The sequence below is a fragment of the Alexandromys fortis genome, unplaced genomic scaffold (genome assembly GCF_014885135.2).
Source record: "Alexandromys fortis isolate MF-2015 unplaced genomic scaffold, M_Fortis_MF-2015_v1.1 scaffold_18, whole genome shotgun sequence".
Classification (NCBI taxonomy): domain Eukaryota; kingdom Metazoa; phylum Chordata; class Mammalia; order Rodentia; family Cricetidae; genus Alexandromys; species Alexandromys fortis.
Genome location: NW_026067897.1, coordinates 13,513,359 through 13,528,512, shown reverse-complemented (window position 1 = coordinate 13,528,512; position 15,154 = coordinate 13,513,359). Strand labels below are relative to the sequence as shown.

Sequence of the window (15,154 nt, the reverse complement as noted above, 5' to 3'; positions counted from 1 at the left end):
CATAATGGTGAACAAAGGACGCCAGATATAAAAGGTAACTTGACAGTTAGACATAGGGGATGGGATCTGCTAATGCTGTTGTTTTATGACCTGGGTACAGGTTGTAGGAAGTTTCACCTTAGCAGATTCCTTGCATTGCGTATTATACATGGCCTTACATTATGTACCAGTTTTAAAAAGTACAGAACAGTCAAAGACATAAGCCATATGCCATGGTTGTTCAGCAGAACTGAATTCCCAGTATGAAACCCGGAAGGAGAAAGTACAGTCTAGAATCCCAGCAGAAAGCAAGTCTCCTGTTCTAGGTTTAGGGTAGACACCTATGAGAAGACCATGCATTGTGCAGACACCATAAGTCTAAATCCACGCTGCTTGCCTACCAAGCAAATGGTCTGTTTATATCATTTCGAAAAATGTTACTGCAGGCTTGGTTTATAACACACTCGTCACAGTCTGAGGAGTTACTCCTGCATGTGGCAGGCACAGTTCCTGTCCTAGCTCCAGAACACAGTTTGTTGACCTATCTGAGTTGTGTAGCATGTGCACAACCCCCTTTTAAACCGTAAGTTATTGACAGTAGGCAGTGTATATGTCAAGCATTGGCCCTCAGATACATAGGGCACCATCTAGCGTACACGGGGACTGAGTCTGAGGGTCAGTAAAGGAATGCTATGTAGGTGTGGAGTAACACGGTGTGCTACGCAGAGTGCTAAATATGCATGGTTTTGATTAAATGGGCATTCTTTAATGGTTTTGATAAATATTTCAAGTAAGCCGAACCATAGAGCTTTGCCAGTGTATTACATAGAGTCAACACAGTGTTCTCCAAAGTGAGACTGCGTGTTCTAGGGAGAGTGAGCTTCACATGGATCTCTTGGCGTGTGGAAGGGAATAGGGCCGGTTAGGTAAAGAGGAGCAGCACAGTGTCGTATGGTTTTAATTTGCCAGGAATCTCAGAAGTGGTCCTTACCCATTCTCTCCATCCATCAACCCAGAAGCCGTAATGAGTCTATACAGCAGCTCTGCATTCTCAGTACGGAAAGCTCAAGAGGAAGGAGGCCTGTCAGTAGTCTTACAGTGGGCGTCTTAATAAAAAGGGGAAGGAGGTAGGACTTACTCTCTCAAACTTCTAAGACCACTTTGGTTTAGAAGACCCCTCCCTGTTGCTGTTGCTCACTTAGCTACCGCTTGCCAGATCCAGTGGGCTTAGTAGAGGGCTGCATGTTCCTATGGGTTGATTGGTCAGCACGTTGACATCAGAGTTTTGAGACACCGTCTTAGCACTCAGTGGATCAGTAGGTATGAATCACTAGATTTTATCGGTATGGGGCTTCCTCAAGCTAAAGATAACTACCGTTTGATTCATTAAACTTCTGGGTGGATAGCAGAAGGCTTTCAGCACGTAGTAGATACACCCACAGACTCATATTTATTGAGGCATATTTGCAATAGCCAAGCTACAGGGTCTGACGAAAAGCTGATAGACATTTTATTCAGCCATACAGAACAACAAAATGATGTCATTTGCAAGGAAGTGGGTGGAACTGGAGATCATTGTGTTAAGAGAAATTAGCCAGACTCAAGCAAATACCATGTTTTTGCTCATACAAGCCTCAAGATTAGTAATAATAATGGGTGTTTATGAAGGGGCATGGTAAAGAAGCTGCCCATGTGACCACGCCATTATTAGGGGGACAGTTTTTACTGTAAGACAGAACATAAAGAGCATCCAGAGACGTCTGGAAGAGTCCAGAGCAGAGAGAAAGAAAGCAGATTGGACATGGCTAGAGCTATCTTCAAGAAAAGCCAGAGAGAATAGTAAAGATAACTGATAGGCAGGGGAAAACTTTGTCATTGTATGGACAACAAATGGGTATGGGGGGGGGGCAGGTAGAGACTGAGGGAACCTGGAGGCCAGCATGGGCTTTGATGTGTAACCACTGGCGCATTCCTCTTCTGCCAGAGGCAAGGGGAATGACCCCTTTGGGGCACGGGATATAGTGATATTTCATTTGTATTTTAATAAATAAACTTTCCCTGAAGTTCAGAGAACAAAACAGCTGCACTGATCAGCCTTGTAGACCAGTTAGTGGTGACACACACCTTTAATCTCAGTACCCTCACTGGTTTGCCATAGAAACCAGGCAGCAGTGGTGCACGCCTTTAATCCCAGCCCTAGAGAGGAATATGAAACAGGCAGAGACAGCTCTCGGCCAGTCTCACTTTGAGGATTCCTGGAGGCAGGATCACCATTTCTGACTGAGATAGAGGTAAGAGCCAGTGGCTGGCTGTTTAGCTTTTCTGACCTTCAGGTTGAACCACCAGTATCAGTCTCTGGGGTTTTTATTAACTGTGCTATACCAGGAACCCATTTCATAGCATGTGAGGGGTGCAGGCTTTTAGCTAACCACCAGAAATCCTTCTGTAGTTCAGTGTGAGCTCCTTTCTAAATACACCATTTCCTGAGGCCTAATACTAATAAGAAGGCATGAGAACAGAGTTGGTGACTCTAGGGACAGATATGAACAGAAGGGGTACAAAAGAAAGTAATTGGAAGTAGTGAGAAAAATGTCATAATAAAATGTCCTTTTAGCCTGGTGGTGGTGGTGCATGCCCTTAATTCCAGCACTCAGGGAGGCAGAGGCAGATGGATAGACAGAGCAAGTTCCAGGACAGCCAGGGATACACAGAAAAACCCAGTCTCAAGAGACAAAAAATAAATAAAAAAAAAAAATTTCTTTTGATAAGTGAAAATGGACCAATAATAAATTGCTAGTCTTAGGCCTTTTGTCTATTATCTCCATCAATTATGTTTTTCCTCATTTCTGGGTATGTTTTTGTTTTGCCTTTATTCTCTATAATGTGTTCTGGGTAGTTTCATCCAATTTAGTGTCCAGTTCTGTCTTCTACTGCTGTGTGCAATTTTCTTTCTTATCTGACCTTTGAGCTGCTCATGGCATAGGACAGTGGTCCTCAACCTTTCTAACGCTGTGACCCTTTAGTTCCTCATGTTGTGGTGACGCCAACCGTCAAATTATTTTCACTGCTAGATCATAACTGTAGTTTTGCTACTGTTATGAATTATAATGTAGTCTTAGGTGACCCGTGTGGAAGATTGGTCGCGCCCCACAGACGAAGACCCACTGGCATAGATGCATGCTTTGCACTTGGTTGACCGGCTCTAAGAGAAGCAGTGTGTTTCCAGCTTTCTCTTATGGCCTTTTCTTTCCGGGATTCCAGACGTTGACACAAAGTGACCAAACAGATTTTTTTTATCTTCCTCAAAGCACACTTGTCACATTTCCAGATTGCAAGGTATAGTGGTTAGCCCCAAGGCGTTCTTGGGCTCCAGTCTGCAATAACTGAGGAATTTCCCTTACTGTTTGCACACCTGCCTTCTGTGCATGGGCTCTGTCGGTTCCATCGTCACAATCTCTTGAAGGACCAGACAGGTGGTTACTGTTTAGAGGCTGAAACAGGGGTTGAAGGCCAGGCTGTGCGCCACCGCTCGCCTCTGTCAGTGACTGGCAAACTGTGGACCTGTGTGGCTGGATGGGGTGGGTGGGGGTGGCAGGAAAACTTTTATGAGACCCTCAGTGTTTTTCGGGATGCAGGTTTGTGATACCACGTTGCAGGTTCAGGTGGCTAAAGTGTGCAAGGTGAACTTTGTTTTCACGCCCACCATCCAGACACCTGTCTGGTCTGCCGTTTTGTTAGAAATGGGAAGATGTGTTTGTGTGTGTGTGTGGCCATTGGTGTTAGATCCTGGTTTTGCTTCCTTTAATGCTGCAGGTGAACCCTGAAGACCGGTGTTTTCCAGTGTGCTCTAGCTTGACTTCTTGCCAACTACTAAGAAAAAGAAAATAGCTGATTACTGCCCAGGTGTATGGTAGTGTCAGGTAGCTACATTTTAAGTTTTCTGGAAACCTTCTCCCAGTTCCTTCTCCTGGCAAAGCAGTAAAGCAGCTGCTGTGAACAGTCCGCACTTGGATGGTGCTCCAGCGGTTCCTAGCGTTTGGTGTCGTGGCTCAGAGGCTGACACTACACCTACTCCTGAAACGTGTTGATTTACATTTCCCTATTGTCAGCAACCTAGTTTCTTCTTCAAAGATGTTTCCGTGGGTGTGTAAAACTGTAGGCGTTTGCTGCAGTGCCCTCTGCCTTCCTCTGTGAGCCCAAGCCGCCTGGTGTGCACCGCACATCGTCCGTGCATTTGTAGTATCAAAGGTAGCACGGTTCTTTGCGTTGAAGACGTGATGGTTCTAATGGGGCTGTGGTCTGCTAGGTCTCAGTTGGTCTTCACGCTCCTGGCAGGACTGCCATCTGGCTGGGGCAGTTCTAAGACGCCATTGATTGCAGAGATAGGAAAGCGCGGAGACACCCGGGTCCCAGGACACCTTGTAGCTGGACCCATGAGTGCTCCCACATCTAATTACTGCCAACTGCCTGGTGACTGGCTGAGAAGTGCAGAGGGGGACCTGGGCATGTCCTCTTCTCCACTTGGCTGGGCGCCCCTCATTAGGAGCTGTATTGTCTTTGGCATGGACCAGTGATGTGAATCAGAGCCAGCTTCTTTGTGAACTGGTGGTGCTGGTGTATCTTCTGGTGTCTCTCAGACAAGTTTTTTGATCTGAGTTGTTTTTTGTTTTCTTCTTTTTTCTTCCTTCGACCTTCTTTTCTACCCTGCCAGCCTGAGCTTCTTGCCATTAGGCATTCATTCCGTTCGCCTTGCTCTCTGGCTTCTGTGCGGCCTGCCTGCTGCTGCTCTATAGTGCATGCTCAGAGTATGCCTTCTGGCATATACCACAGTCTTCCCTACTTCGGTAGCTCTCTGGTTACTTGTGGCAGTCTGAGAGGTAGGGCAGTCATGTTGTCTAGAGGGGATCTGAACTCAGGGCCTTGAGCTTGCACAGCAGACATCTCACCGCTAAGCTATCTTCCAAGTCAGTATGCATCCACTGAATGCCTCTCTGGGACCCCACAGTTGCTAAGCACTGGGCAAACACGCAGGGTGCATCTGTGTACTGGTCTTCATTAGAACATCCATTCTGCTTCCTGCTAATTTTCCTACCCTGGAAGCTTGTTTTGTTCATCTTCTCTTCATTTTCAGGTCTCCTCAGAAAGATGTCAGTTTGAAAATTCCCCTCTTAGTCCTGGGCTGTGGCACAGTGGTAGAGGGTTTGGCCAGCTTGTGTGAAGCCCTGGGTTTGAGCCCATAAACTGGGAGGTTCAAGAGTATCCTTGGCTATATGAGACCCTGTCTTTAAAACACACGCACATAGACAAAAACCTAGAAGCAAAATTACCTCTCCTTGAAGTGCCCAGACCAATCAATCCTTTTGGAGGTGTCTTCCTTTGTTCTGCCTGCCTCGCTTTCTCTTGGCCTTTGTGCTTTTATTAAAGCCTTTATTAAAATATTTAACCCCAACGCTGCTTCAAAAGAAAAAGAAAGGAGAGGAAAAATCCCATTTAATGATCTCAGTGTTGTGGGTGCTTTCTTTTGATTTCACACCAACACGTTCTCTAGGAATAACTCATGTTGTTTTTGTTCTTTGTAGCCGGTTACACCTCAACAAGAAGGCAACAGACAAACAACCATATAGCAAGCTCCCTGGTGTCTCTCTTCTGAAACCGTTGAAGGGGGTGGATCCTAACCTAATCAACAACTTGGAGACATTTTTCGAACTGGATTATCCCAAAGTAAGTGTGGTGCTTGCTGTGCCCATGAGAGATGGTCTAGACTGTGGGTTTGGTTTTTGGTTTTTTTTCAGTTTCCTCATCAGAAACATTGGGAATTTTAACACTGCATATAAGGCAGAAGTACTGATGTTGAGTGTGCGTAAAATTAAAGTAAGGTTTGCTTGCAATAAGGAAGTTGGAAGGTTTTCAAGCCCATATTCTTTATTCTTTAAGTGAATGCAAAGGGAAGTTTATTCTTATGAATGGAAAAAAATGTATTTTGTGGATTATAAGCAAACCTTAGCATCTGTCTTAGAATCCACGTGCTTTGGATGTGGAATGTAACCTCACATTGTGGTTTTTCTGCCGCCGTCCCATCTCAGAGCTCAGAGAACTAGCTCCATGTAGCCCTGTTCATGTTCTGTCGTACCCTTGTCATTTAACTCGGTGGCAGGGAAAGCTGTGTCGCTCTTCAGTATGAAATGAGGAGCAGCGCACACCAGAGGCAGTTTCTGGTCTCATGCAGTTTACTTTCTCAAGTAGAAAGCCCGAGGAATCAGTAAGATGCCTGCATCTAAGGGAGGCGTGTTCTGCCAGTATTTTCCTTTGGAAACTTTAACAGTGTGGTTAAGTGTAGCCCAAGCCATCTAGTTCTTGAGCACAGATAGCATAGTTGATGTTGCCTTTCAAAGTGTTGAATTTAGAGGTGGTTTCTTTAAAAACCTCTCTTGTCTGTGCTGTTTCCCTCAGTTTCCCACATGAGTTCACAAGTGCATCTGTCTCCTGTTCTGTGCCAGCAGCTGTTCTAGGGACTCGGAGTCTTAAGTTCATTTGCAGGAGGGGTATAGTCTATATTTGTAACCCAAATATAAAATTTCCTGTAAACCCTCGAGTATAATGTTCTTAAAAATAATTGCTCGATAATATATACATACACACACATATATATGTATGTATGCACTTGAGGGGTAGGCTGTTCCTCAGTAGAGCACTTGCCTGACTCTGGGCTCCATTGTCTGAATCTCTAAGCTCCATCAGCAGTGCTGCATAAACTAGGTGTGGATACAGGCATAAAACCATAGTCCCTGGTACATAGGGAATTTGAGGTTAGGGTAGGCTATATGAAGCAGGTGGAGGGAAAATATATTATTTTTCGTGATATACAACATAATCAATTCACGTATTAAAGCATATTTAGGACTTAGGGTGAAAGCCTTTTCCCATTACGTAGCATCTGGTAGAGTCGCTGCTTGAAGCACTGTCTTCGCTCAGCTTATTCATACCTGTGGAGCAGCACAGATGGGAGAGCGCAGCAAGGGGTTCTTCCGGGTGAGCCTGTCTGAGCAGCTCGTAGGAAGAAAGCTAGCTGTTGGGTTTTGCCCTTTAAAAAGTCACGTAGCCTTTTAATCTTCATTATTAAGGACACAGTCTTTCTCCACCGAGTGTGTTCAGAGCGCAGGAAGCTTGTAGACTCGGCCCTCTGGGAAGTTTCAGGGGTGTGGTAGGAATGGCCGCCTTTGCTCTCAGACTTTCACCCGGCCTTTTGAGGCCAGATGACTAATGGTTGGGTTAACCCTTCTTGAGGAGCACTTGTGATCAGTCATCATGAAGCACATATTATTGGCTAGAATTTGTAGAAAGAGGTGGAAATCATGAGGGATGCATTCCTTGTCCCCCCATCTTCTCCCACTTTCCTGCCAGTTTCTGGTGAGGTGAGGTGCATGCTGAAGGCATGATGGGGATTTTGTTTCCGCTTCCCGCATTTATATACTTACAAAGAAGTAAACAGGACGGGCTTTCCCGTGGCTCGAGTGAGTCTCTGTGACAGGACAGCTGTGGTAGGGCCATTCGAGCCTTCACAATTGCCGCTCCAACTAAAGAGTGTTGAGCAAAATGAAATTCTGGGCGTTTTCATGTTTATGAGGGCCGTGAAGTACACTTTTCAGGGGAGTAAATGTTCAGTCAAATTCTATTAGATCTTAAAAAAAATGTAAACAGAAAAAAAATGTAATGACATTTTGTCCTTAACGGGGCTCTTTATTTGTAATTTGTAGCACCTTCAGGAAGTGAAACTGCATTCTAGGACACAGATTCTGGAGAATGGGGAGGGTCCTGGGCTTCGCTTCCTCTCAGTGTAGGTTTTTACACTCCCGCCCATTATATATACGTTCAGTGGTGCAGGTCATGAACAAGCTTGATATGCAGGTTGTCATTGGGGTGGGGCCTGTCAGGGAATGACAGCCATCAACCTCGGGCACTGCCAGGCTCTTCCTGTTGCTGACAGACAGCTCCTTGGCCTGGAGAAACCGTCCCCACCCAAGTGATACTCGCCCTGAGCGTCTGCACCCTTAGGATACCTCCCTAATCTTGTAAACTCGATGTACACAGTTGCTTCTTTTTTCACGGTTTTTGATCAATCTAGAAACGTTCATAGTGAGGGCTTTTTGTACGAGGTTAATCAATGTTAGTTCCTTCTTTTGACTAGTATGAAGTACTCCTTTGTGTACAAGATCATGACGATCCAGCCATCGATGTATGTAAGAAACTCCTTGGAAAATACCCAAATGTTGATGCTAGATTATTTATAGGTAAGTACCAGGGTTCATGCTAGACGTTTTGCTTTGGTAGTTTTAAATGTCAGGAATCTTCTCTACAGTAGACTCTAGATTAGGCACTCAGTAAGGTAGATAGCATGCTTGCTTTAAGTGTGTTTCCTCAGGGGAAGGGAAAGATAATTCCATTAATTCTAGGGAAGTTATGGGGAAAAAAGTCTTGGTTGCCAAATGACATACAAATAATATCGTGCTCAATAATCAGGTGTGAGTATTTGTTGTTTTGTTTTGTTTTTTGCTGAAATCTTTTTTCCTTTTTTCTATTTTGACTTGTCCCTCAGTCCAGTATCTATCTAGTCTCGGGATCCTGGCCATTCCAGCAGTGTCGGGCAGGTTTCCATCTCATGGAGTGGACCTTAGTTATAATCAGATCCATATATAATCAGTTACGCTCACACTTGTGTGCCTCTGTTGTATCAGCGTGTCCTACAGGCAGGTGTGTGGAGCGCCTTCCAGTACCGTGAGCACTAGCCAGTGGGGTGAAGGCTCTAGTGGTCACCAGCTCGATTTCTCCATGTTTAGTGAGATATGTAGGTGTTGTCTTCAGCAGTGGGGCCTTACCGTCAGTCTGTGGAAAGCAACCAATGGCCTCGGTGATAGCCTGGGCTCCCTGGAGAATTTTAAGGGACCCCTTTGGCCAACAACTTGATCAGTTGTAGCCTATTCCTAGCACTGGAGGGTTCATTTGCTAGAGAAAAATGTCCGGTTGGAGCTTTTTCTCTCCAATTATTTGCTGATCCCATTTCGATTTCTTTCATACAACTTCTATGGTATGAGGTTTCCATACACCTTCTCGTGATCCTTAGTTTTAGGTGTCCCTCCTGTATTACCCATATTCTTTTTGTTTCTAAGGTGTTTTCAGTGATAGCTTTTTCTTTATATAATGGTTAGGGGTGTACTAATGATGGTCAATTTCTCTACATTGTCATAGCTACTATAACTTCAAATGAGTCCTGTGGGTTTTTTGTTTGTTTTGTTTTCAGTTATTTCCTACCACTAGATAAAATGCGTGTGTTTATAATAATGTATAGCATGAAGTTTTGAAATATATATATACTGTGGAAGGGCTCGGTCAAATTAGTGAGCATGTATTCTTACCACTGATTTGTGATGAGGAGTCTCAGCAGTTTTCGGGTTCTCCCCCATGCTGTCACAGCATCGTTATGTTGTCCGCAGTGTTAAGCGTCAGCTCATAGTGGCAGTGGAAGAATTTGCAAATAGAAAACAGACTGGATTGTCAAAGAGAAAGTCAATTCTCCTTTTGTGAATGAGTAATTTTTACAGATTTATTATGAGTAATTGGGAATATTTAAAAATTAAAAATGTTTAAATTATGAAACACAGTAGTACTTTTTCTTTCTCCACCATGTATCTTTTCAGCATTATATAAATCTGTTGCTATTGTACCTTTGCATTTTTAGGTGGCAAAAAGGTTGGCATTAATCCTAAAATTAATAATTTGATGCCAGGATATGAAGTTGCAAAATATGATCTCATATGGATTTGTGATAGTGGAATAAGAGGTAAGATTTTCTTATTTTATAAAACTGTTCACTTGATCGTAAAATACCAAAAACATTTTGAAAATGTATTATTTATCAATCTTTGGTTTATGTGATAATTTACATCATTATTTATGTTATTATGTCAGTTTTAGTCACTAAGATTTTAACTTTTATTAATCTAACCTAGATGCTACATGTATTAAAACATTTGCGTTTTGAAAATTTCACCCATTGAGAAAGTCATGATGATCCATTATCCCGTCTACAGCCTTTCTCTGGTGTAACATTTATTCTTTTGTTGGACACTCTAATAATACTCTGTTTTATTCTGTAATACACTATTTTACCCAAAGAGTCAGACCAATGAGCTCATATAAATTTATTTAAAGGCATTTGTGTCTTTTTAAAAACTTATTTAAACTTTAGCAAGAAGGTTTTTTTGTTGGTTTGGTTTGGTTTGGTTTTTTAAATGGTTATTTTTGAGACCTGTTGAGACAGAGTCTCATTATGCAGCTTTGGGGTTCACTGCACAGACCAGGCTGACCTTGAACCTGTGGCTATTTTGCCTATCCCTTCAGACTGCTGGAGTTACAGGTATGAGCAGGACTTAGAGGTGTAAACATTTGTATTAAGCTCTATGGTATTTTTGTTAGATTGAGGTCCTTGTCCTCATAGTGATCTAGTGGCCTAAAGAGTTTGTCATCCTGGCTGTTCTGGAGGAAATGTTGCCAACATGCCTGACCTTCACCCGCTGGCTGCCACTAGCTCCCTTCCCCCTTCTCAACTCTCCAAATGTCACTTGTAAGGAATCGTCCTGTTTGAGAACCATTACCTAAAATAGGGAGGGATTTTTGTTTCTTGAGGTGCAGTGGATTGAACACAAGATGTCATTCATGACCAGTCTGTTCCACCAGACTGTAGCCACAGCCCAGCCTACCCCTAAGTCGGGGTCTTTGTCTGGCAGCAGCCTCCTGAGCAGCCAGGACTACAGGCCTGCGTCACGAAACTCTTATTGCCATATGGGTATCTTAAGACACAGACACAACTTGTTTGTTTTATACCATAGGTTTAGTTCTTAACAAATAGAAGGAAATAAAAACGGGTATGTAGGATTTGAGGTGTTTGCCATTTGAAGGTTAGACATCGGTTCAAATTTTTTATTGCCTTAAGATATAAATTTAAAAATTAACATTCAGTAATCTTACAAATTAATGAGGAATGTTAGAAATCAAGGATTCATGGCCCAAATTCATGTTCAATATTCATGTTTGTTAATTTAGGTTATATTAATTTTAATTCACACTTGTCATGCCTTCCCAACTCAATCAGGTGCAGTTTACTCCCACTGAGAAGGTAGGCTCACTCCTGTGGTTGAGGAGTCTGTGGAAGACCAGAGGTCCTTTGGCCTGCTCTTGCCTATAGGACAGTGTCTTTATTCCAGTGTGGAGGTTCCGACATAGAGGCTGGCACCTCATTAGGGAGGAAGTTCTCGGGCCTCTGAGGTCACTGCCAGCTGAACTACATTCTGTCTCTGAACCATCCTCATTTTGAGTTTTGGATGGTGGTTCTAGACTATTGATTTCCATAAACTCCGCTGATTACGCTTAGAAATGTTCTTTCAGAGAAAACAAAGACTGCCGCTAGCACATATTGGCTAAAAATGTGTAGCTTTTTGAAGTTTTATGTTCTCAGAATAAATGATTGCTATCTATTAAATTCAAATGGTCAAATGAACGTATTTTTATTGTAGTTTACTAGCAATTCAAAATATATTGCATTAATGGATATTTTACTAAAGAGTTGTGTTTTGTTTTGTTCCCGTCCCTCTCCCCACCCTTTCCCCCCTAAATTTCAGTCATTCCAGACACATTAACTGACATGGTCAATCAGATGACAGAGAAAGTGGGCTTGGTTCACGGGCTGCCGTACGTAGCGGACAGACAGGGCTTTGCAGCCACGTTAGAGCAGGTAAGTACAGTGTATAAGCTGTGACGCCAGCTCATTGGTCTCTGTCAGGTGAGGCAAGTTCTCAGGTCCCTGGGAACCTGCTGCTGAGCTGTCCTCACCCTGACAGGACGGGCTGTCCTGTTTTCCCTCTAAAGAGAACATTGTTCTTGCAAGTCTGTGTCTTTTTTTTTTTTTTTAAGATTTATTTATTTATTATGTATACAACATTCCTTCCATGTATGCCCGCATGCCAGAAGAGGGCACCAGATCTCATTACAGATGGCTGTGAGCCACCATGTGGTTGCTGGGAATTGAACTCAGGATCTCTGGAAGAGCAGTCAGTGTTCTTAACCTCTGAGCCATCTCTCCAGCCCAAGTCTGTGTTTTTTTAAAAAAAGAAAAACCCTTTGATTTCCTTTTAAAATAAATGTCTTGAAAAGCATGTTTTCCTCCTCCTTCTCCTTCTTTCTTCTTTCATCATGTAGGGAATGATAAATTGTGGAGACACAGAAACACCCCCCCCACACACACACACACACACACACACACACTAATTACAGCAATTAAGGTTTAGTTTCATTTGGCCATTTGGGGCACTGGTGGTGGTTTTTAGTTTTGTTTTTCTCGTGTGCCCTTTAAAAATGGTGGTTGAGAGTGTACTCTAGACGCAGTTTATGTATTATTTTCCACATCATGAGCTTTTCCCATACTAAAGCTTCACAAAGGACATTTTTATTGGCTGACTCCTAATCTGCCAGATCTACTTCTTCCTACACTATTAAACAGAACGCAAGACTTGTCTTTGTGTGAGAAGACTCCCGGTTTCGGTTTTGATATTTATCCACTTCCTCTTCAGCACAGCTCACGTTCGCTTGATTTTTCTAATCCCCACAAGTCTGAAAAGGGAAAGGCACATTATGAGAACTTTGATTTGACCTTTGGTAGTTTGATCTCTCTCTAACTCTCTTTCTGACTCTCATGTGCATTTGCACGCGTGTTCAGGTGTATATGTGTGTGGGGGTGTTCAAGGTCAATATCAGGTTTCATCCTCAGATACTTCCCACCTGATTTTTTTGAGACATGGTCTCTCACTGAACTTGGAGCTTCCCAGTTTGACTGAACAGAGTAGCCGACAAGCCCCCAGGAACCCCCCAGCAGCAGTTCCCACAAGACTGGGATTATAGGTGCATACCACATCTAGCTGTTTTTATGTGTATGCTGGGTCTGTAACTGAGGTCATCATGTTGACGTGGCCCTTACTTTGCCAACTGAGCCATTTCCCAAGTTCATGGTCTCTCTCTTAACACTGACTTGGGAAATATTTCTCCTTCTGCCAGAAATTGTAGCCTTAAAATCTTGAGTTTTTTGACTGATAAAATGAACTTCAGGTAGCTGTCTTAAAATAAAATACTATTGGTCCTTTTACTTTAGAAATGTCCACATACATGTTTATGTCAGTGAAACGCACCGAGTCTGCTATGCTTAGAATGAATGGAGATCCAACCAGAAGAGTCTTCCTAGGTGATAATGGAATCTTAAACCCAACCTCTAGTCTCCCCTCGTGATTTGACCTCAGTTAACTGCCTAAGTAAGGGTTAAGATGGACACTTTTGGTCTTAGAAGTCACAGACATACCATTGCTTCAAGGGCATGGGCGTCTGAATTGGGCCTAGGTAGCGGGAATCATAGTCTTAGCTGCCTTGTAAAATCCTGTTGTTCTGCACTCAGTAACCGCCATTAAGAAGGCCCACAGTGATGGTGGTGGTGGTGGGTGCACATCCCAACGCTCGGGAAGCAGAGGCAGGCAGAGCTGAGTGTGAGGCCAACTTGAGAGCAAGTTCCAGGACAGGACAGCCAGGGCTATACAGAGAAGACCTGTCTTGAAAAAATAAAAAGAAAGCCTACTGCTCTGCACTTGGAGCCAATAAGAAAAGGCAGCATATCTGATATATAAATAATAAATAGGGATTTATGTCCCACAAGTAGGGTGGTGGCAGTCAGTTCCACTGTTGGTGTGTCAACTTGCGTATCTCAGGACTTCAAAGTGTTACAGAGAAAGAGCAGTCAGAGATTAGGGGCTGGAGAGATGGCTCAGCAGTTCAGAGTAAGTACTGGTCTAGCAGATGACCAGAATTGGGATCTTAGCACCCAAGGTAGGCAGCTCACAGTGTCCTAGAACTCCCATCCCCAGAGGGTTGTGATCCTCCAACTTCCACAGAACCTGCATTCAGGTGCACACAACCCCCTGCAGACTTACATGAATATACAGAATTAAAAATAGCTTTAAGAAGAAATAGAATTATCATGAACATTGATACACCTATACATCATCTGTGTATATGTATAAAATTCTCTCTCTCTCTCTCTCTCTCTCTCACACACACACACACACACACACACACACGCCATTAAATATTATAAAGTCAGGAGATATTATTTGTTGATATTTTATACATAGATTGATATTTGCTTTTATTTTTATATCCAAATTCCATTTTATTTGGATTTTTAATCTATCAATTTTAGAAAAGATAATATTTACCCAAGTGTACTCTAGAGGTAAATGTTTCTTGGTAATGATGACAGCGTGAGCGGTCAGCTGGACAAATCACTAACTGCTTGGGCTACAGTCGTGCGGTCGTGCGTTTTTATCCAGGGATCTGGTGTGAGCATTTTAGGGTATGCAGTCATATTTAGCAGAAAGCATTAGGAAAAGTTTATAACCACCCATACTTTTAACATGAAAACCTTATCGATTATGTCTGTGTTTTCTCGGGCAGGTATATTTTGGAACTTCACACCCAAGATCCTATATCTCTGCCAATGTAACTGGCTTCAAATGTGTGACGGGAATGTCTTGTCTAATGAGGAAGGACGTGCTGGATCAGGCAGGAGGTCTGATCGCCTTTGCTCAGTACATCGCTGAAGATTACTTCATGGCCAAAGCAATAGCTGACCGGTGAGAAAACCGAGTTCCTTTTAGCAGCTAGCTTATTGTATTGGCTTATTCTTTTTTTCTTTCTATTCCAACCCTGGATTCTGGCTATTTTATTATTTTTCAATGAATACAAAAGCCGGTCATTCTGGTAGCTCGTTCGTATTCTGTATTCTTAGGTAAGAATAGTGAGCAAGTGCCGTTCCCCATTTCCCCCAGCTGCTGCCTGTGAAAGGGCTAACACAGGCTTTGAGAGAATGCAGGTAGGGATTCCTCTGCGTTTTAGAGAAGTTAAAGTTCTTGGTATCACTTGAAAATGAACTTTCTGCTCGGCAGTGGTGGCCCAACGTGGGAGGCAGAGGCAGATGAATCGCTGTGAGTTCAAGGCCAGCCTGGACTACAGAGAGAGAGAGAGAGAGAGAGAGAGAGAGAGAGAGAGAGAGAGAGAGAGAGAGAGAGAGAGAGGGGGGGGGGGG

The 15,154-nt window shown here is 43.2% G+C and overlaps 1 protein-coding gene across 1 annotated transcript in view; it reads left to right on the top strand.

The window, feature by feature from the left end:
* The window catches only part of Ugcg (UDP-glucose ceramide glucosyltransferase), a 32,695-nt gene that overhangs the window by 12,306 nt on the left and 5,235 nt on the right, over window positions 1–15,154 (top strand). Inside the window, exons 2-6 of the mRNA XM_050164693.1 lie at window positions 5,559–5,700; window positions 8,165–8,267; window positions 9,713–9,814; window positions 11,652–11,764; window positions 14,524–14,702. Of these exons, the coding sequence (XP_050020650.1) occupies window positions 5,559–5,700; window positions 8,165–8,267; window positions 9,713–9,814; window positions 11,652–11,764; window positions 14,524–14,702 (639 nt within the window). The remainder of the gene's footprint in view (window positions 1–5,558; window positions 5,701–8,164; window positions 8,268–9,712; window positions 9,815–11,651; window positions 11,765–14,523; window positions 14,703–15,154) is intronic.